A 23678-nucleotide genomic window follows, 5' to 3' on the forward strand; every position below is an offset into this window, starting at 1 on the left:
CAATAAAAGCTATCATCTACAGGAAAATAAATCAAGATTTTTTTAGGCCCAGCAGACCAGTTTGGTCCGTGCTGTATAATGTTTTCTATCATTAGGAGCAACGCATCTGCCAGTTTGGTGTCCCTGCTTCTTTTCATTTGCATCGTGATTCTTTGGTGCTAGCATAAGCGTGCTAGCATCTCCTTTGCCATTTTATTATATTAAACCTCTGTTTCTTCTCCTAGGTTTGATCTGGTTGCTAATGGCGGAGCATCGCTTACACTTATGTTTGAAAGATCTCCGTTCCTCACACAATACCACACCGTCTGGATCCCATGGAACGTGTTTTATGTCATGGACACCCTGGTGATGAAAAAGGAGCAGAATGAAATACCTAGTTGTGATCTGAGTGGTTTTATCAGACCAAACCCTGTTATAGTGTCATCTCCTTTGTCGACATTCTTTAGATCATCCCCTGAGGACAGCCCTATAATTCCCGAAACACAGGTACCCAGTTCTACTTTTATTTTGTATTTCTCTATTATATAAAGTATTAAAATGTCCTGGAATTGCTTTATAGGAGCTAGGAGTGTCTCCTATAAGCAGTAATTCCCTAACATATTGTTTTCAGGTTCATTTTCCGTTACCTCTTCTTTTCTTTAGGACATTTCTCACAATACAAATTCAATACGTTGTCACGGCATAGTAGCAATACCCTTGACAGGCTGATGATTTTTGATTTACAGTAATTAATGCCACTAAATTAGGAAACTGCTTTTTATTCTCCAATACTATTACATTGTTCTTAATTCTAAAGGTTTTGCAACATAGACATAGATAGGTCTCTCCAAAATATAATGTAGTCTGTTACCTAGTTACAAGACAGAAAATAGATAAAGGTCCAACAAGGTCATACTGATAATAGCTAAAACCATATGTTGTTTGGGCATTAACAGGTAAAAGATAGCAAGGAACCACTACTGCTCTACCGAAAGAGGAATATATGTGTAAATATATATATGTATATACATTATACGGACAAAAGTATTGGGACACCTCCACATCCCAACTACAGTAGCTTTATGACATCTCATTCTAAACTGATAACCTTTCATATGGAGGTAGTCCTCCCTTTGTAGCTATGACAGCTTCCACTCTTCTAGGAAGGCTTTCTACAAGAATTTGTGGTACGTCCATGTGAATTTTTACCAATTCATACAGAAGAGCATTTGAAATCTCCATGCTAGTTCATCCCAAAAGTGTTTGCTGAGGTTGAGGTCAGGGCTCTATATGGACCAGTAATGCACTACCACACTAAACTCATCCAACCATGCCTATATGGACCTTACTTTCTGCACTGTGGCCCTGTCATGCTGGAACAGAAAAGGGTCTTCTCCAAACTATCCCCACATATTTTACGTGAAATCATACAATTGTCCAAGAAGTCTTGGTATAGGCCAAACACTGAAAATCAGCCCCGTAGCATTACCCCTCCACCACCAAATGTTACAGTTGTCACCATTCAGTCAGGTAGGTAACGTTCTCCTAGCATTTGTAAAACCCAGACTCATCCATCGGATAGAGGAGTGTGAGTCATCACTCTACACAACACGTTTCCACTGTTTCAAGATCTAGTGGTGGAAACTTTACACCACTGTATCTGATGTTTGGCATTGTGCTTGGTGATGTAAAGCCCCTCCATACATATTGAATAGCTGACTGATGATTGTTCGATTTGTAACTATCTTTCCCAACTCCTCAATTGACAGGATTTCTTGACTCATATATGGCTCTTTAGTCACTGCCAGACTCCTATGTTAGCGACTTATCTGGGCTGAAAACAAAAGTAATGACAGTCCATAAACTGATCATGTATTGGGGGAGACTCAGGAGGCCCCCTTACCCATAGAACTGTTGTCTATGCCATTAATGTTGGTGGGTTCAGCTGACATTAGTCTAATTTGTTTGGGTGCCTTAAAACATTTATGCTCTTGTGGTGATTTTATTACCAGATGAGGTTTGGAATTCAGAGACCCAGGTTTGTATGTTATCCTGGTCTGCCACTTTGTGACTATATTGCTGTCGATTCTAATTGCTTCCACTTTTTAATAATACCACTCATTGTTGATTATGGACTATTTACGATTGAATACATTTTATGATCTGACTAGTTACAATACTGGTGCCCTATTTATAGTACCATGCTCAGATCCATGGATCTCTTTATAACAATCCATTGTTTCTTACATTTTGTATAGGCAGACTGCATGGCTAGGGGCTGGATTTAATATACATCTGGCAATGGGATTGAATGAAAAACTTAGCCTGAATTCAATGATTAAGAGCTGTGTTCAATTGATTCAATATTGGGTGGTCATCTCATAGAGATTTCACAGTAGTACAGTAGTAGGCAATTATCCATTGCCTCTTGCAGTGCCACCTGAAATGTTCCCTGTGTTCCTAGAACGCAGGACTGCAATATCTGAGAATCTCACTTTTATATACAGACATATGCAGCTTCTATTATGATACAGTGGCCTGCAGTAATGTTCACCACAAAATATTCTAAGTTGGTGAAGTGAGAAAAATATAGGCATAAATAAAATTTATGGGATCAAATAACTAAAAATTGTCATGTGCATACATATTCACCCATTTTGCTATGAAGCCCATAAAAAAATTCTGGTGCAAGCAATTCCCTTTATAAGTCACTTGCTCAGAGAAAGGAAGTTCACCTGTGTGCAATCTAAGTGTCACATATCTGTCAATATATACACACATTTTCTGAAAGGCCACAGAGGCTGCAAAACCATTAAGCAATAGTCAACACTAACCAAACAACACCATGAAGAGCAAGTAGATCTCCAAACAAGTCAGGGACAAAGTTGTTGAGAAGTGCAAGTCAGGGTTGGGTTATAAAAAAAAAATCCCAATCTCTGATGATCTCTGGAGCACCATCAACGCATTTATCATCAAATGGAAAGAACATGAAACCACTTCAAACTGCCAAGAATGGGCCGCCCACCAAAATTTTCAGTTTGGGCAAGGATGTCATTAATCAGAGAGGCAGTGCAGAGACCAAAGGTAATCCTGAAGGATCTGCAGCATGCCAAAGCAGAGTTTGGAGTATCTGTCCATGCGACCACAATCAGCCATACACTCCAAAGAGGTGGCCTTTATGGAAGAGTGGGCAGAAAAAAGCCTTTACTTGCACGAAAATTGTATGGCTCGTTTTGAGTTTGCCAAAAGACGTGAGAGACTCTCCAAATGTATGGAGGATGGTGCTTTGGTCTGATAAGACCAACACTGAATTAAGGCATATGCCAAACCAACGCAGCTCATCTCCCCAAGAACCCCATCCCCACAGTGAAACGTGGTGGTGGGAGCATCATGCTTTGAGGATGTTTTTCAGCAGCAAGGACAGGAAAAATGGTCCATGTAGAGGGGAAGATCTATGGTGTGAAATACAGTGATATTTTTGAGCAAAACCTGTTTCAGTCTGTTACTGGTTTGAGACAGGGACGGAGGTTCACCTTCCAAGACAATCACCCTAAGCATACTGCTAAAGCAGCACTTAAGTGGTTTAAGGGGAAATGTGTAAATGTTTTCAAGTGGCCTAGTCAAAGCCCAGACCTTAATCCAATTAAGAATCATTGGTCAGATTTGAAGATTGCTGTTCACCAGAGGAAGCCAGCTAACTTGAAGGAGCTGTAACAATTTAGCCCTATTTGTTGTTTGCTTCACAATGAAAACAAAAAGAAAACTAAATGTTCTCAGCTGTAGGCATGTTCTTTACATGAACTGATGCAAATGCTCAAAAAAGCAGTGAAATTGCAGGTTGTGAAGTATCACAACACAAAAATGCCAAGGAGGGACTTACTTTTGCAAGGCACTGTACATTAAATATATATTTTTCTTAAGTATCCCATACACATTACACCAATGTTGAACAAAACTGTTGATATTGATAGGTTCAGCCGATGGTCTAAAGCAGGTGCCCTCAACCTGTTGCTCAGGAGCCACATGTGGCTCGTGAATCCATGATGTGCAGCTTGCAGCTGTTTCTACAGCTTGGTGTATTGACACTCGGTCTAGCAAACAGCTGTGAAGAGCAGGTCTCCAGATGGTTAATTTTGTGAGTCACCCCACACAGAAAAGCAGGTCTGGAGGCATTAACTGGCTTTTGGGTTGGAAAGATAAATATGATAAGCTGGTGATACGATGATACTGCCAATTTTAGAATTACTTGAAAATGGATGCAATAGTGCGGTGGGAGTGCCTGATGTGAGAATACTTAATGGAGGTAAATTGGGAATCCCATGGTGTACTGTAAGTATGCTGCCTTGGTGTGATTTCTATGGGGAATCTTTGGCTGTCATTATACCTTTATTGGGTGGCTCTGGGTATTACTATTCTGTGGGGAGGCAGGACCTTAATGTCATTGCTCCAGGAGGCTCTGGATGTGACTTTTGACCCTTTCTGAAAGCTGAATGTGGCTTTCCAGGTAAGAATAATCAAGGACAAGGACCACTGGTCTAATGTGTATGGAGGCACCAGTTAACTTGTTGGTGGTCATGTTGATTGTGCATGTTCGATTTCAGACTGACCATTGCCTTGTTCCTCCAGAGATGGGCCACCGGTCACCTTTCTCATAGTGGAAACAATACGAATGCTCCTGTGTATGGGATAGTCATCTGAGATGGCTATCGGCAAAACAATTGGCCGGTGCAATGTTTGGCCAACAGCCATCTAATGTGTATGGCCTGCCTTACATAATAAATCAACATGTATGATGCCATAATTTCTTCTTAGGAAATAGAGCACATTTGAAGTGTAACTTTTTGATTTGGAGAATAGCGCTGTCTCTCCCATAACATATAACAGCGCGGGGGCTTCATTTGTGTCATATGATTCTTTGTTAAAGTGTTTCCTAATACAATCCATAACTGTCAGTGCAGGTAAAACATAGTTACAGATGTAGCACACACCAGTATAACAATTGGTAGCTGCTGTCATCCCTGAAGATAATTGCATTACTGTTATATGCTAATTATCTTTTTTAATCAGCAGATAACATAACAGCAGTGCCTTGTTTTATACAATAGTGCTGCATGTTATGTTAGTATGAAGAACACGTATTTCAAGTAACTTGCTTCTTAGAATTAATACTGGGATTTATTTTATTTGAAAAAAAAATGTGTATTAGAAACTGCTTCAGAATTACACAGCATGAATGAAGCTACTTTTACCCATATGCACCTTAAGGCCTTATTCAGAGACACCATCCATTTTTCATAGACGCATTCTATCCTTGGTTTTTATGGATAGACCATGCTCTCATTATAATCTATGGAGCCTTTTACATGTTCGCTTCTTTTGGAAAAAAAAACACACGGGGGAATGTTCATCCTTGATCTGTGTAAGGCTATGTGCACACATTGCGGATTTGCTTTTGTAAAATTCTGCTCGGATTCTGCCTCTCGCTGCAGAAAATGCAGTTGAAATTCTGTGCTGTGTTTGATGCGGATTTTCATATTTTTTTTGTGTGTTTTTGTAAGCCAAATATATTATTTAAAAAAAAATTTTGATGTCATTTCCTTGTTCAACCTCTTCTTTTTCATTCTCCATTGAAGACCATAATATCATTACATACCATTTTCAAATATAATGTTTACACACACAAAACAAATATAAGTGAATATAATATATTTATACATATATATACATAATGGGGAAAAAGTGTTTGTGTATCAAGCCCCGCCCCTTATTATGATGTCATAATGGTTGACTATAGGATGGAGGATGTGTGATGGGTATATGGGCACAGGACTATGGGATGAAGGATGTATGATGGGTATATGGGCACTCGACTATGGGATGGAGGATATGTATGATGGGTATATGGGCACGGGCCTATGGGATCGTGGATATGTATGATGGGTATTTGGGCACGGGCCTATGGGATGGAGGATATGTATGATGGGTATTTGGGCACGGGACTATGGGATGGAGGATATGTATGATGGGTATATGGGCACAGGCCTATGGGATCGTGGATATGTATGATGGGTATTTGGGCACAGGCCTATGGGATCGTGGATATGTATGATGGGTATTTGGGCATGGGCCTATGGGATGGAGGATATGTATGATGGGTATTTGGGCACGGGACTATGGGATGGAGGATATGTATGATGGGTATATGGGCACGGGCCTATGGGATCGTGGATATGTATGATGGGTATATGGGCACGGGACTATGGGATGGAGGATGTGTGATGGGTATATGGGCATGGGACTATGAGATGAAGGATGTATGATGGGTATATGGGCACTCGACTATGGGATGGAGGATATGTATGATGGGTATATGGGCACGGGCCTATGGGATCGTGGATATGTATGATGGGTATTTGGGCACGGGCCTATGGGATGGAGGATATGTATGATGGGTATTTGGGCACGGGACTATGGGATGGAGGATATGTATGATGGGTATATGGGCACAGGCCTATGGGATCGTGGATATGTATGATGGGTATTTGGGCACGGGCCTATGGGATCGTGGATATGTATGATGGGTATTTGGGCACGGGACTATGGGATGGAGGATAATTATAATTTGCTATAACTAACCACAGTTAGTTACTATGCCCGGGCAGCTCCGGGCTTTTCAGCTGCTGTATATATATATATATATATATATATATATATATATATACTCTATATATATACATATACAGTATGTGTGTTTGTGTGTAATACCAAGCCCGATGAACAGGTGTCATCCAGATACCCTCATTAATGGTACATAATGAGTTAAAAAATAACACACACACACACACACACACACACACACACACACACACATGAATTCTGCGTGAAACGCAATATCTGTTTATTTAAAAAATAAAAAAAAAATTGCGTGAGCTCCTGCGTAATTTTCTTAACCAGCAGAGGGAAAGCTGGTGGCTCCCCATGCAGTATGATGCCCTTTCACAGTCTTCCACACAGTATAAAGGCTCCCCACACAGCTCTCCACTCAGTATAATTGCCTCTCACAGCCCTCAATACAGTATAATGCTCCCCACAGGCCTGCACACAGTAAAATGGCCTCCCATAACCCTCCACACTGTTAGTGGCCTCCGACACCCTCTCACAAAGTTTAAAGGCTCCCACACAACCTGTCACAAATTATAATGGCCACCATAGTCTCTCACACAGTATAGTGGTCCCCACAGCGCACCAACAAAGTAAAATGACCCCTAGACAGCCCTTAGCACAGTATAATAACCCCCATAGCACTTCACAAAAGACATTAGCATGATGTAGTAATGTCATTGCACTCATGGCACTGATCGGAGCTCACACGGGGAAAATAATAGAACAGGAAACTGACAGCTCCCTGTTGCATCATTGTCTTTAACTGTATCTGCATCCAGGAAGCAGATACCATTAAAGGAGTGACATGAAGCAGCGGGGTGGTTAGGTGGGCTGCTATGGTTCCCTCCATCTCATGGGCTCCATAGTAGCCACGTGTTCTGCCGCTTTTAGCTGCATGCCACGGAGTATGCATTTATATGTTTTATTACTGTCTTCATGCTTTTTTTGCTTAACTGCAATGATTGGAATATTTCAATAAATAGCCTTTTTTATCAGCTGGACTTTTCCTTTTTCTACAAAATCGGTGACGCATCAGCGATCTCGTTAGCGATCACGCTTAGTGTGAAGTACCCCTAACTTTATGCAGCTACATATCTGCTGAACTATAACTAGCAACACTCTGATTAACAACCCATGGTCACATACATGGAACAACCGCATATGGAATAGTCAAGTGCCCCAGTGTGTCAGTCCAGGCTAGCTTGTGGACCCTTAATATAGCTAAGAGAATCCAGGCGATGCAGATTATAATGACTTTTTGTCTCATATGTGCACAAAATAGCTATACTACTGCACTTAATACATGGTAATAATATAAGGCTGCCAGGGTGGTAGTTGTGGCAACGAGCTGTAGTATTCCCTCACCCTGGCGCCCCACAGATGAAATATAATGTCCCTTCTGGAATGTGTATAATGTGTGCAACAGGACACTCACATTAGTTGTCACTCCGGCTCCAGATCCATGGGTCTCACCAATCACTCCAGACTCGTTGTTCATTCCAAACAGATCAACTTTAATAATCAACAAGGTTTACTTCACAGATATGGCACAGGGCTTACAGAGTGACAGCTCTCAAGCTTTCCCTGCCTTCCCAGTACCTTCTGTTCCTTCTGGCAATCTGTGCCTCGCTTCTGGAAATTACCTGCCTCGCTTCCAGCAATCACTGCCTCACTTCTGGAAATCCGTACCTTGCTTCTGGCAATCCCTGCCTGGCTTCTGGCAATCCCTGCCTCGCTTCCAGCAATCACTGCCTCACTTCTGGCAATCCCTGCCTCATTGGACAATCTCTGTCCTGTCTCAGCACTCTCTGCTCTTCCTGGACAATCCCTGTCCTATTCCAGCAGTCAATTCTTCTTCCTGGACAATCCTGGTCCCGTCTGTGCTTTTAGGCCTACCAGCTTTCTGCCATTCCCTTGGTTCAGTTTTGAGTTATAGGGTAATGGACTTGCCATCTCAGCTGCCCCCCAGACCCAGCCATAAGCTTCGGATCCTCCTCGAAATGGCTCTGTCTAAGCTGATGCTGCCTGCAAGACTCCCAGCCTGGGGCCCCTTCCTGCCTTAGCAGCCTTATCCCCATGGCTAGTGGACTGTCTCTCTTCACTGCTGCATCCTGACTGCACTTCTAGACCTGGGCAAGGCTGCCCAGGCTCGGCTCACTAACCAGGAAGTGTCTGCACTATATCCCCACTGCTCTGCATTACACTGTAAACTCCTCCCCGTCTGGAAAACCCCTATGCTGACTAAACCTACTCTAGACTCAGATTCCCTTCATTAATGTGCCCCACTAATCTAATCCCCCTATTGCCCTATGCTATCTTCTATTCTATCCCTACTTCTATACATAACACATATCAAATACAATCACATTACAATACATAACCAATACAGCATCATTACATTAACATTAGGTAACGACAAGGTGCCGCACGTGATACAGGTGTACACTGTCCAAAGAGGGGAAGACACATGCCAGACTCTGTCACCTCCGTACAATAACACTTTCATCCTATCTATTGTCTCAGTTTTTGATGCTTGTACGGTCTTTACCTCTTTTAAATATACTGCAAAAGAACAATCTTAAAGGCTGTAATTTCTGTTTGGAGTTTTCACAGACTTGAGACAGCTTTCATTCCCGCGTCTATAGTTATTGCTTTCAGGACATAAGATCTGTCTTCAATAGAAGCAGTCAAACTGTGACAGTTCTATGCCATACACCGGGACAGTTTACAAGTGAAATCCAGCTCTCATTACCGAACCTGCTCATGTGACTGATGTCAGCCAATGATAAGCCAGAGCTCGGGAACCCATACTCGCACTCAGCACGCTTGACTGTTCATAAAGTGCACCCTGTCTGTGAGCAAATTCTTTTATTCCATTTTGTGGAAAGATCACAGGAAAAATAAAAACTCAATCTTCTATTTCAAAGATTCGTAAAACCAAAATACAACAAAGTCAAAGATACTGCGGAGATGTAAAACTATATGCCAGCTCATCACAAGCCACAGCTACGCTCTAAAACCCTTTTTCCCTGCATGGATTGTGTATTAAAAAAAAATAGAAATGTTCACAATCCAATAGCAACCAACCAACCTACCCTTCTATAGTGTTCGGTTGATTAAAGCTAATTGTTGTTTCATTACTATGGGTTAATGCATGCTTAAAGAACTGCCAGCGCTGAAAGTGAAAGAAGACTTGGCTACTGACCAGTAGCATCTAATCACATAATGGGTGGTATTGTCTGAGTAGGCCTTTGGGTACTGCGATTCCCATCACGCTAGCTATACTTGGCCGTAATGTAGTCTTGTGCATTGTAATCATGCTATAACAGTAAATATTGCTTGTTTCCTGTAAAGGCTTCGCGAGAGGCATTGATAGTACAAAAAGGGTTATTTACCAGTCACCTGCCAGGGAAACCTGCAATTCAGGAGGACATTCACCATTATGGATAGCAATTGCATGGAACATGGCAAAAGACATGAATCAGATATCTTGGGAAAATCTTCTCATGAAAAAAAACAATCATGCAAATGCTAGGCTCAGTTCCTACTATTTAGATATCTTCTAAACTTTGTGGAAAAATTCTGGGAAAATTGGCCCATTTTTAGGGTTAGATGCTTGGCAAAAGAAGGACTTTCACTCCAAGACTAGGTTAGGTTTAAAACAGTTCACAACCAGTTTTATTATCTCCATACCTGGCAAAACCAGTATATCACGGCACATCAAACTATATAGTCTGTCACTATTGACCTAGTGCCTGGGGCTTCAATTTCAGTTTCATAGTCAAGACTATTCTTCATGATGATGATGAGAACCAAAATGTGAGTACATTTTTTTTAAAGATACAGTATGCTCTCATCTGGCTCCAAACAAGCCAAATTAGACAATTCAAGACATGGATGGAAAAACTGGGAGCTGCCATTCTCTACCCAAACACACGCAACCAAGCCATGTACTGGGTTTTTAGCTCAATCACCAGAAAAGTACCTTTTTCTCTTAAACACTCTCCCTGGTTTCCTGATACTGCAACCATAGTTGGCTCCACTGCTACACTAAGTACATTTTATTTCCAACTGTTGTCTACCCATGGATCAAAAATACAATTAATAAAGAAAAGCAACTTCAAATAATACAAAGTAGATACTGTACAAACAGCTGCTGTAAGGAGATGGACATGCTGCCCACAATTCGCTCTTGAAGAAACAATGTTATTGTTGTAAAATGTTGTGCGATACAGTGTGAACTGTGATGTATAGTGTAACTTGTGATGTGCCTTAAATGTGTTAGCAATACTGATAGTATGTGTTGTTTGACCGTAGGGACAGTTAAAGTGAATGTTTGGAACTAGTCTAGAGTGGGAGGGGATGAGTTGCAGGGAAGTGACCCCTTAGGGTGCCAGTATGACCAGACTTAGCTTCAAGCTCCCTGACAATCTGGAACTCCCACCCAGGACAATCTATTTACCTCTCATACTCAGTCCTGTCCAGACCTGTTATCTTGGGAGCTATAATCTCTAAGCTTTTCTGCTAGGCAACCTCTGAAAGGACCCGTCTCTCAACGGTCACTCTGTTTCTTAGAGCTCCGTCACACATAGCGACTCACCAGCGATCCTGACAATTGTATGAACTTGTCAGGATCGCTGGTGTGTCGCTACATGATCGCTGGTGAGCTGCCAAACAGGCAGCTTCATCAGCGATCAGGACAGCGACACGCGGGTAACAAGCAACGCACGTCGCTTAGTTACCCGCAGTGTATGTTAAGATACTAGCGCGCTGGTGCAGGGAGTTGGTAGCAGGGAGCGGCGCTTAGAAACCCAATGTTTACCTTGGTTACCAGCTCCCTGCACCAGCGTGCTGGTATCTAACGTACACATCGGGTTTCTAAGCGCCGCATGGCGCTTAGAAACCCGATGTTTACCTTGGTTACCATCTCCTGATCGCTGGTCTCCCGCCTGCCACACGCAGCGATGCGTGCTGGCCAGCGGGAGACCAACGATCAAAAAAATGTCCAGGCCATTCTAGCACGATCAGTGATACCCAGCATGGAAGCCGGTCGCTGATAAGTGTCACACACAGCGATCTCGCTGGTGAGATCGCTGTTGCATCACAAAACTTGTGACTCAGCAGCATCTCGCTAGCAGGGGCTTTAGTCACTTCTGCTCCGAATCTCGCTATCTCTTTACTTCTGTCCCCTTGCACTTAGGGACAACCCAAAATGCGGCACTGCTCATATGGACGCTAATGTCCTCTTTGTATGCACTCCAGGCACTCTCTGACAGGAAGTTGTCACTTTGCAAATCAGTATATCGCATCAGTCATCTCGTTGCCATTTCTAGGCTCCAAAAATAATTTTTCAGGCCTGGTGTGTTTTTTGTACTACTTTTGAAAATCAATAATTTGCTGCAGCTGTCTCGCTGCCATCTCTAGGCCCCACATATAATTTTTCTGGACTGGTGTGTATTTTTTATTAGTCTGGGAAATACAAATTTGGCATCAGACTTCTTGTTGCCATTTCTTGGCCAAAAATATTTCAGAATCGGTGTATGTTTTCTAGTAGTCTGGGAAATAAATAATTGGCATCAACCTTCTCATTGCCATTAGTAGGCCAAAGAAATAATTTTTCCACTGTGTGTTTTATATTAGTCTGTGAAAAAAATAATTGATATCAGCCGTCTACTAATCCTCTTCTGTCCTCGCTACTCCTCCACTTCTGCCCTCTGCTAATCCCTTCATTGTCTCCCATTTCCACAATGTATATCCACTTCAAGCTACTAACACTGACCTGCACAGCCATCCATAATCTGTCTCCCCCCCATATATCTCTCAACTACTCTCACGATTTCTCCCATCAAGTAATCTGTGGTCCTCCCTCAAGACCTCCTTCTCTCCTCCACAATCATACAGTACGTTTCTCATCCAATCGCCTGCAAAGTTTCTTCCGAGTATCCCCCATCCTGTAGAAATCTGTGGCCCAACATATCCGATTATCCCCTACATTCTGAAATTTCAAGCGGATTTTGAAAACCCATATCTTCAGAACAGCTTACTGCTGCTACAGTCCCTGAACCTACGGTCCCCTTCCCCATTATCCTGTAGAATGTAAGGCCGCAAGGGTAACGTCTTCTCCCCTCTATACCTGTCTGTCACTATTAGTTTGAGAGGTGGAAGACAGATACCCATGAGCCGCAGGTGCAAAATCTGCGCTTTCAGCGGGGGACCGGGTGGATGACCAAGCAAAGGAACTGATGAAACTCTCAGGCAGCCAATCTAAAACCACCTCTACTTGTTCTGGCCTCACTTTTCCCCCATCGGTACTCGTGCCTACGAAATTACTCAGAACATCCTGATGCCTGCATGCACTAGAGGAAGGTGTTTCATTTGGGCATGTAGCAGGCAGGGCTGTGGAGTCCGTAATCCAAACCTACAACTCCTTAATTTCCCTGACTCCTAACTACACAACTCCAAATCCACAGCACTGCCTCACTACTGAGCATATACATAAAGATTCATCACAACTAAGAGCCTATATCCTTACATCAGGAATAGAGCAGACATAGGATATTTCATAACTTTCCCAAATTCTTATTAAAAAATTTACAATACATACTGCATTGAACTACTGAACTCAATTTATTAGATATTTTAGGAGTCGGACTCTGTCCATTTTATAGCAACGCCACCAAAATGGACACCAACTTTGAAAACCACGACTCCACAGCCCTGGTAGCAGGCACAGATCTACCATGTCCTCTCTCTCCTTGCAGCAGCTACATGACCACCAACAGCAACACAGCCATGTCCCCTATTTGATGCTCTCCTCATTGTTTTCAACCCCAAAAAAACACAGAGTATTACACAGCCTGAATACACACAGACAGTGGCCAGAAGATTATTACATTACCCGTTTTCAAAGTACCCCCCCCAAAGAAGCAAAAAAACAAAACAAAACCAGTGGTGGCTACCTCCTCCTCCTACATCACTTCCACCTACATCTCAACCTCCTCCTCCACTTGGACCTTTGCCTCCTGGTTCTAGATTGATACTTTTTTTAAACTATGTTCTTTTAAGTCTGTTCCCTAACTAAAATTAAAAACCCACTAAAACAGTGCTGAGTACCTACTCCCCTGCCTCCTCCACTTACACCGCCACGTCCTCCTCCTCCACTTGGACTTCCGCCTCCTGGATTAAGATTATTAATTTTTCTTGTTTTTTTCACTCTGTCTTGTTTGCAGTTCAATTGTCCTGCTCTTACCTCCATTTAGCTTCCTTTTGCAGCCCCCCAGCCCTGACAGTGACCATTTTACAGTCACAAGATTAAGGGGTGCTCGCTGTTACAAAAGGACGTTGGTGCTCTGAAGAAAGCAGTATCCAAAAAATAGGAAAAAGAAAAACTTTGGCACTCAAACTGAAATTTTATTGTCGTATGCAGCATAAGAGCTCATATTTTTTTGCCTCTTATGCTACATACGACAATAATATTTAAGTTTGAATGCCAAAGTTTTTTTGCTATTTTTTAGTGACCATTTTACAGCCATTTTAAAGCACCGTAGTTCGGGTCCCCACTGACTTCTATTAGTGTTCAAGTTCGGGGTCAAGTTCGGACATGAACCGAACTTTTCACTGTATGTTCGTCAAACTTGGCGAACCTGAACATCCACGGGTTCGCTCATCTCTACTAGTAATACGATAATTCTTGATGGGTATATAATAAGACACTAGGTATTGTTACACAAAAAGAAAACCATAAAATAAAAGTAAAAAAAGGGAAAAAAATAGCAATAATGAGCGTAGCAAGAGGAACTTTATTGAATAAAAACAATATAAGTAAAAAGGCGTCAGGCATAGTGAAGCATTTGATGATACAGCATGATGTGCAAGGAAAAATATGGCCAAGAGTGGTATACAAGCATACCAATACACACATACCCATTACAGTCCTCTCCAGCTGGAATGACGCCAGCCTCCATGCACGTTTCGGGACAATACTCTTGGTTATATTTTTCGTACCACTCTTGGTCATATTTTTCCTCATTAATTTATCACTTCCCTTGCAAATCATTCTGTCAGTATAAACATCAGTATATGTCCTCTCCAGTTGTGTTTGAGGCTTTTTTACTGTTGTATTCATGCTTTGACGTATATTATATTTATTCAATACAGTTCCTCTTGTTAAACTCATTATTGTTGTGGCTCACTGCCGTGTTTTTTATCCTTTCCACTCTACTGAATTCTATGTAGTAATCCATTTTCACCGAGTCCCTGTCATAGTCATATGTGATATTCATCTTTTGTATTCATTATCTAAACCCTGCTTAGAAATGTACAAGGCTCAAAATTAATAAAAAAATATATTCTTTATAGGATAACATAATATGTAAAAACATAACAACATAAGCTCCAGATGAAGCTTGATGCAGATCACATGTCTGGTTCATTTTGTTTGATAGGTAAAGTGTACCTTATGCCACTGTGCATTATCATTATTAATATGTGACCTTTAATGAGACATCACTCACTCCCTGTTTATGTGTATGTACCATTAAGGCCCCTACTTACACAAAACTACCTATTTTGGCTTGTGACTTTTGAGTATATTTGTCTTCTAAACTGATTGCATACAGTATAACCCTGTATTGATTTTGTAATATTCATACATGAGAATTTTTTTTATTATCACTTGCCTATCTTTAGAATTTTCTATGTCTGACTTTTGTAGGTTTTTATGTTTTTAAATGTCATGCTATCCAATAAAGATTATAAGATTTTGAACCTTGCATATTTCTACCTAGGTATTCTTGAATTTATTAGTTCATTTTGGCCCTTTAAATATTGTTCCTTATAATGATGTAGGTTTTCTTAATTTTATTTTCTAAAGCCTGTCCATTTCCCTTCAGTTTTCTCTAGTTAAAGGATAGTGGCTGCATTGTGGGCTGTCACTATATGTATCTGGACTTTTATAAGACAACTGTTGGGGAAATCGTCAGATTACAAGCAGCTGTTTTATTTAAGATCCGACAGTGAGATGAAAACCTGACAAATGAAAACGCTAGGTAATAAAATGTGCGAATGACATAGGAAAGCACACTCTTCCTGCCAAAATATTCCAATAAAAGGGAATGTTTGAAAGATCTCCCATGGGAACCCTCCCAATTCGTATTTTGTGCTCTTGGCTACAGATATCAAGCGAGCAGTGCTTGGTGGCTTAGCAACTATAAATGCTAGTCTTCTTTGTGTAGGAATCTTATTATAGATTGTAATCCTGTCATTGCGGCTCAGAGTGAAATAAAGGTGATTGCTTTAGTTGCCAGATCTGAGTACGTAAAAGTCTGAAATCTCCATGACTAATGACTGCACAGAACCTTCAATCATCAAAATGTAGTTAAAATGTCTGTCAGTTTCCCATTTGGAAAAGCCAAACCTTTTGCAACAGAGCAGCGATAACCGAGTGAACAATGTGTGGGAGCCTTTTATGTATCCTCTACATGACGAAAAGAAAAGCAATAAGTAACCCGGCTTGGTGTAATATTATAACGAGCACATATATCAAATACATGGGAACATCATCAAACCCGACAGCTTTATAGAAGAGATAAGTTGTTCAGTTAGCTAAAATCATTTGGCAAAATTTACAGTGATGAGTCACAGTCGTACGTTCCTCAATATGGAACTTGTCAGAAAAATGGCGGACACATTTCTTAATTATGTACATATTCTAATCCTGTCCCAGAACATAACAGTTCAAGGGTCTTTTCCTGATTATACCGTAATTTAGATGGTATGTGATGCAACGTGGCATAGTTACCAACATTACACCCGCTACAATCCAACATAACGATAGTGACATTATGGATAGATAGCGAGATAGATAGATGATAGATAGTGTCAAGGGGTTACCGCTACTGGAGCCAGAAGACTGCAGCGTCTGATTGCTCCTACTCCGGCGCTGAGAAGAAGCACTTCTTCATTTTAAATGTGTTTATTTCTTCTGGCGGAACAGGGGTTAATCGGCCATGTTGTAAATCCCTGGGTTACCCACTCCTTTCCTCTTTATATAGTCTGGGCTCTGTTACTAATCCTTGTCAGAGCTAGCATCTGCTGCATGGCTAACGGAGGGAGAGGAGTTCATATGAGAAGGGGAGTTGGAGGAGTTGTCTGTGACTGTTTGGTTTGTATGCATGGTAATTCCTTATCCTTCTCTATTTTGGTTTATTCCCCTACCTTCGCACCTAATGCATCCCTCTGCTATATGTGAGTGAATATTTTATATGCCTGGACTTTTCTGTTAACCCTTGTTTGTCGGGTTGGTGTACTATGGTGCACAGTAGCGCCCCTCTTCCCTGGGTGGGGGAAAAAGAGCCCCTGGTCCCAGGTCACCAGATAGCTATGTCTTGACAGATAAATAGATAGGTACTGTAGATAGATAGATAATAGATAGATGATAGATAATAGACAGTATGTCACAGGAGTCTGGGGCTGCACTCACTTCCCTGCAGCGTCGTCATCATGGGATGGCGCTGCAGTTACTTACTACAGTTACTTGCATTAACCACCCTCTGAAGATGTCCTGGATCAAGGTGATAAAATCCATGAGAGAAGTGAGTGCAGCACCAGCATTCTGCTTCTATCTCTGCTGCCACTGCTTCTAATTGTGACACTTGACATCATCAGGAAAAAAAAATAAAAGTAATGAATGAAACCAACGCTGCCCCACAGCTTTTAGCAACACCACCAAAATAAATCATCATCAGGGGCAACACTGGTGTCACTCACTATTTTTATCACTGCTCCCTGATGATGATTCTTTTGAGGGCATTTAAAGCAAATTACAAAAGTGGTTAGGGTGTAAAGATAGATATTTAGAAAGGACATTTTAGGTGCTGTACCAAACCTTTAATAGCCACAGAACCAACATCTACTATCGTGAGTATTATGGTTAATTCTGTGCTGTTTTATTTTGTTGTTGTTGTATTGTTTCACTTAAATTCCTCATCACATAGTATAATGCTAATACTTATATGGTTAAGCTGTTGTCTAATATCAGATATTTTATCCTTTTTATATCAGGTGCTTCATGAAGAAACAACCATCCCAGGGACAGATTTAAAACTTTCCTATTTAAGTTCAAGAGCTGCAGGATATAAATCTGTTCTAAAAATTACAATGACCCACTCTGCAATACCCTTCAATCTAATGAAAGTTCATCTTATGGTGGCGGTAGTTGGGAGACTTTTCCAGAAATGGTTTCCAGCTTCTCCTAATCTTTCATACACCTTCATTTGGGATAAGACGGATGCTTACAACCAGAAGGTCTATGGATTATCTGAAGCCGTCGGTATGTATTTCTATTATAATTAAACAGTAATATTTATTTTAGGAACTCTGTCAAGAAGAAGATGATTTATGGCCGTGTAAGGCGGCAGACTGGCTTTGCCGCTGTATATGCATTCATCTTCTGTTTAAGCAGCAGTTTAAATATTTCAGTGACATTTAATTTTGGAGAAATCTATGTCACTGAATCCGTTCACTCCGGTGTATAACTGATTGGTTTATGGCTTACTTACAGCTTGTGCTGTTTTACAAATCTAAATGTAATTTCTATAAACTGGTGTTCATCTGTTTGTCCAGAGATGCACCATAGCGTGAGATTATGCAATTGCCTCGGAGACAGGGGTCCCAGCCCTCGTTAGTTCCATCTTGTTTGCTTTTGGGTGCTGAGTAAAACCTGTGTGGGAGTCTCCTCTTCAGAGAATTAGGCCACATTCACACATTCAGTATTTGGTCAGTATTTTATATCAGTATTTGTAAGCCAAAACCAGGAATAGAACAATCAGAGGAAAAGTATAATAGCTAGCTTTTGTGTAGCATGAAAAAGTGATACATGACGTTATTCAGCATCAACCGGTAGCAGAGTATAATGCTTTAATAGCACATTATACAAAAGGACATCGAGATGTGGATCCTTAAAAGTGAAGGGACGGAATTTCTCATGCGTTTTGGACTATCTTAACCCTTACTCATGGTAATTTTAGTCTTTAAAATCAGTAGGGATTAAGGACTAAGATGGTCCAAAACGCACATTTTATAGATGTGCCCTCATACTACTAAGGCCACAGCCACACTATCAGTATTTGTAAGCCAAAACCCAGAGTGGGTCAGACTTGCAGAATTGGTGCACTTGCTTCTATTATACCTTGTCCTCTGATTGTTCCTCGCCTGGTTTTGGCTTACAAATGCTGAGAAAAAATACTGAACAAACACTGATAGTGGGGCTGTAGGCTTATGCAACTCTTGGTTTATTCTTCTACCTGATAACGTTTCATATCTTCTTCATTACTTTACATTACTTGACAAAACAACGATGGTAAGCTTCTTTCTCTCTTCAGCATTTGTCCTGTACATACATCCTCCAGCTGCCATAGGGATCACTGATCCCTACTTTTTTACAAGGCAGTTGGGTTGACTTCATCATATAATTCACAAAATTAAGAACGGTATGAGCTGTTAGACGAAATCTGTTCTGTACCAACAGTCTTGAAGTCACAGGCAATATTGTAATCACATAGTTAATGAATCAATGTATTGGTGAGAAAAACTGAACAGCCGTGTAAACTCTCCATTAATGTTGTTGTGAAGAAACAGATGAAATATTTGAGTCAGACTAGGAATCTAAGGATCACAGCTCCTACCATTAGGGCGCACACTGCTGTCCCGGATGATTGAGGTGTGAAGCTCTGATGAACCTGTATCCTGGAGCAATGGAGATTAACCAGGCAGAAGCAGCAGGAGAGAGAGATGACGAGGCTGGCGCAGCTCATCACATGCTTTAACTTGGGGAAATATGTAAAAACACTGCAGGGTAGCTGCAATTCATCACATAAGGTGTTAGAGAAGTCAAGGTGTTTGCACAGAATATTATCTGGGATTTTAGTTGTCAATGTTATGTTATTGGCTGAGTCAGACCTTGGAAACAAGCTAAACTATTTAAGCTTGGAGATAAAATGTTAACCAGATGCTAATTCATAGGAAGAAGCATTGTCGTCAGCCTGATTTATGTGTGCTCATCATAGTATAGGATTTCATATAAGATGTTATATCCAAAAAGTTTTATTAAACATGAGCTATACTGTATTTATTTCTGCCTGCCGATAGTGTTATGATAGTTGTGCTGGCATCTTTCCTTACAATGACTTTCTCTTAAATTTTATTTTTAAAAATCCTAAATATGTACTATATTATAGAGCATTATAAATATATTTAAGGATATGTCCAAAGTCACATAACGTACATAACTATACAGTTTCCATATCTGCCAAAGTGTTTGATGTTATATGTTATATGTTAAAATCAAATCATCATTTCTTAACTCTTACCTCCAGTTTCCCCAAATCTTTCTGTAGTGATAACTAATTCTCCTTTGTGCTTATTACAATAATTCCATAAGGTCATTAATAATTATATTTAAAAAAGAGGGCCCAATACTGACCCCTGTGGTACTCAACTGTTAACTGTGATCCATTCAGAGTGTGTTCCATTAATAACCACTCTTTTTTGTCTTGGGGTATTTGTTACTGTTTTTTTAACCATATTTTTTTTTCGAAATGGAGAGATTCATTAATTTTTCACGAAGACAAAAATGTTTTTAGTTTGGACTTTAAGCTTTTTTTTTGCGACTTTTTTTTACTCCCAAATGTTATATATTGTGTAAAAACCTCAAAATTTGCTCCAAAATAATTGCCATACCTAAAATTATTCAGGAGGACTGGAGTACATTTGTGACAAATTTTGCGAGTTTTAAAAAGTTGCAATTGATGAGCCGAAAACATCTAGAAGTCTGAATGGTGAAGATAAGAAAAAAAAACTGTTGAACACATTTACCATAGACTTTAAAAGACACAAATTAAAAATTAGATGGAAATGAAAAACAAGTGAAAAATACAAAAAACTAGACAAAAATTTGGTGTAAATGCAATAATAAATTTGACCCTAAATTGTTAGAATAGTATAATCGCTCAACCTCAACTCCATAATATATTACATTAAACTGTAAAGTACGATAATAAATTTATGGTATTCCATACAATTGATCAATATGTGATTTTTATAGAAAGTAATATATTAATTTACAAAGTTTGAATGAAAGCATTAATTACAATTTTAATCATTGAATACTGGTGTGGACACATGCGTGATCCAATTATCCAACATTGACTCATATTTGTCTCATTACTTCTGTAAAGAGGATTCCAGTGTATAAAATGATAGGTTATTAAACAACAAATGTATATAAGTTTAGCGCAGCTAGTAATTATGCCATTGAAAGATTTTCTCGGGGTTATTAAACACGGATAATATGCATTAGGCATAGTCTTTCTGTTAATCCTGTTACTTATAGTTTGTGTTCATTCTGATTTTGGTTGCAGTGTCTGTAGGGTATGAATATGAATCATGTCTTGACCTGACATTGTGGGAGAAAAGAACAGCTGTTTTACAAGGTTATGAGTTGGATGCTTCAAATATGGGCGGCTGGACCTTAGATAAGCATCATGTATTGGATGTCCAGAATGGTAAGTTCTTTATGTTCTTCATTAGATATTTCTTCACATAGAAAATGACCTTTATATTATTTGACGATGGGTATTTTTCGTCAAACTTCCATTTCTTTGCCATAAAATATCGATTCGCTCACTATTTTAGCACAATGAACTGTAAAAGTGAGGAAGCCAGGTACATACAAAGGTTGATGGCTTAGACTATGTTAATGGATCTTAAAGAGGATTGATTCCCGCTTCTAACTTGTTTATTTTACTAAAGGTATGTATTCCACATTAAATAACATTTTTTTCTTACAGCCCTGTATTGTGCCATTCCTTTTTTATTCCTCCAAGAAATAAATTGACATCTGGGTGTTATCAGTTGTTGGACACTGTCCAATTAGTGCAGGCGATATCATACTGCATAGTGACACAACTCCAGAGTGTGAAGGACACACCTCTAAGGAAGAGGAATGGTAACGCCCACTTGTCAACTTCTTCATAACTATTTAGGAAGATTAACAGAGGAGCAGCATAACACAGAGTTAAAAGAAAATGTGCTCCTGAATTGATATCTCATGAGCAATACTAGTATTTACTGAAACAAAACAATACCATCAAAAATACATGCCAGTGACAGCGGGAACAATGGATACGGGATCTTAAAATTAATTTTGTTAAACATCCACTAGATGAAAGCATCCATTTAATGGATATTGTAATTAAAAATTTACATTTTTCCCCATGGTATGTATATATATATATATATTTATATATTGTCATATATATATTGGCAGGTAATGGTGTGGAGCATAAAGAACACCGCGTCGTTGCTTGGGTTTTCCCCAGCATGCTCGGGTGTCCTCCGAGTATTTTGGCGTGCTCGGAGATTTAGATTTCGTCGTCTCATCTGCATGATTTGCAACTTGTAGACAGGCTGAATACATGTGGGAATTCCCTAACAGGCATTCCACACATGTATTCAAGCTGACTAGCAGTCACAAATCATGCAGATGAGACGACGAAATCTAAATCTCCGAGCACGCCAAAATACTCGGAGACCACCCGAGCATGGTCGGGGAGACCTGAGGAACGAGCATACTCACTCATCACTAGAAAGCATCTTACAATAGATGCAATATATGGAGTTTTCATATCTTTGATTAGTATTTCAGTTCTCCTAAAGGTTTTCAAGTTCACCGCTAAGGGCTTGTTCATACACTGTGTATTTTCCACACATTTTGCAGCCAAAAAAAATGCAGCACTTTACAGTATCAAAAAAAGTGAGCAAGATTTCTAAAACCTCATGTACTCGCTGCTTAATTTTTTCTTGTGGATTTGAACCATCAAATTTTTCAAATCTGCAGCGTGGAAATTATTTCAGCATTTTTGCAGCACTTATCATCCATACAAATGAATACAAAAACACAAGTAGAAGCGCACCAAAAATGAATTTAAAAGTGTCAAAAATGGGCTTATTTTAAGCAGCTTTTTTTGTCAAGACTCTGGTTTTTGATGTAGAAAAATTTTGTGAAAAAAAAACCCATGTGTGCGCAGACACTAAAAGTTAATTTGTCAGGATTAAAATTGTTTTAAAATTAAATTATAGCCTAGTGTTACATGCAATATTTCTCAGTCAATACATAGGCACCGATTTTCTCTCTGGTCTTCTTGAGGGGGCGTGATGGAGTCAGAGTCTCCTGATTTAAGAAGTTGAAAGTAGCCAGTTTTTGCTCTTGTCTTATTGCTCCTGCTCCCCTGAGTATCCATGTTTTTGTGGGTTTTTTTTTTAAATATGCCATACGGCTTCAGAAATATGGTCATTATTATTCAGTGCTAATTATTGTGCTCTGTACAGAGGGGTGTGGACCACATGATCCCCTGGGGGCGTATCTTTAGGCTGCTCTTCGTTATTACCCTGTGAACCGCACCCCGTTACCACGGACCATAAAAATAAGCACTAAATAGAAAGGCCCATATCTCTGGGACCATGTGGAGGATTTAATAAAAAAAATTAAATGCTCATGGGGGCAGCAGGAGTAAAATGAGGGCAAAATCAGGTCACTTTTGTCTTGATGTCAGGCCCTCTTTAAGTTGTCCTATGACAGTGGATCCATGTAAAAATCTTTTGTAATTTTCATTACATTACTAAATCTTCAGTTTCCCTTTAACTATACAATATTTTTCGCCTAAGTAGACACTCTTCCTTAGCAAAAGATTCCTTAGCCAAAATGAAGGGAAAATTTGACTATGATTTATGCAAACTTCTTTTATGGGTAAAACATGTTCCGATCATCACTTTCGGATGGCGTGCCTAGTTTTATCAGTAATTGAAGGCTGCGGCATTGATGTAGAGATATTGCTTTGCATTGTGTCATCGTATCCCTGTCTACAAAACTTCCAGACTAACCACGCTGAAGCAAATTCATTGTTTCGATAAAAATGAAAAATCATATTCCGCAACCCAATTTACACTTTGTAAGTATGACTGCAGATATGTAACAATAA

The 23678-nt window shown here is 40.0% G+C and overlaps 1 protein-coding gene across 10 annotated transcripts in view; it reads left to right on the top strand.

Moving 5' to 3' along the window:
* Positions 1–23678, top strand: part of TENM3 (teneurin transmembrane protein 3) — a 1679324-nt gene that overhangs the window by 1517437 nt on the left and 138209 nt on the right. For all 10 annotated transcript variants that reach the window (XM_073577886.1, XM_073577891.1, XM_073577894.1 and 7 more), the window contains 3 exons: positions 225–486; positions 17704–17971; positions 21060–21203. In XM_073577886.1, coding sequence (XP_073433987.1) covers positions 225–486; positions 17704–17971; positions 21060–21203 — 674 coding nt within the window. The remainder of the gene's footprint in view (positions 1–224; positions 487–17703; positions 17972–21059; positions 21204–23678) is intronic.

Source organism: Dendrobates tinctorius, unplaced genomic scaffold (genome assembly GCF_039654945.1).
Source record: "Dendrobates tinctorius isolate UK_male_01 unplaced genomic scaffold, ASM3965494v1 ptg000008l, whole genome shotgun sequence".
In the NCBI taxonomy this organism is placed as follows: domain Eukaryota; kingdom Metazoa; phylum Chordata; class Amphibia; order Anura; family Dendrobatidae; genus Dendrobates; species Dendrobates tinctorius.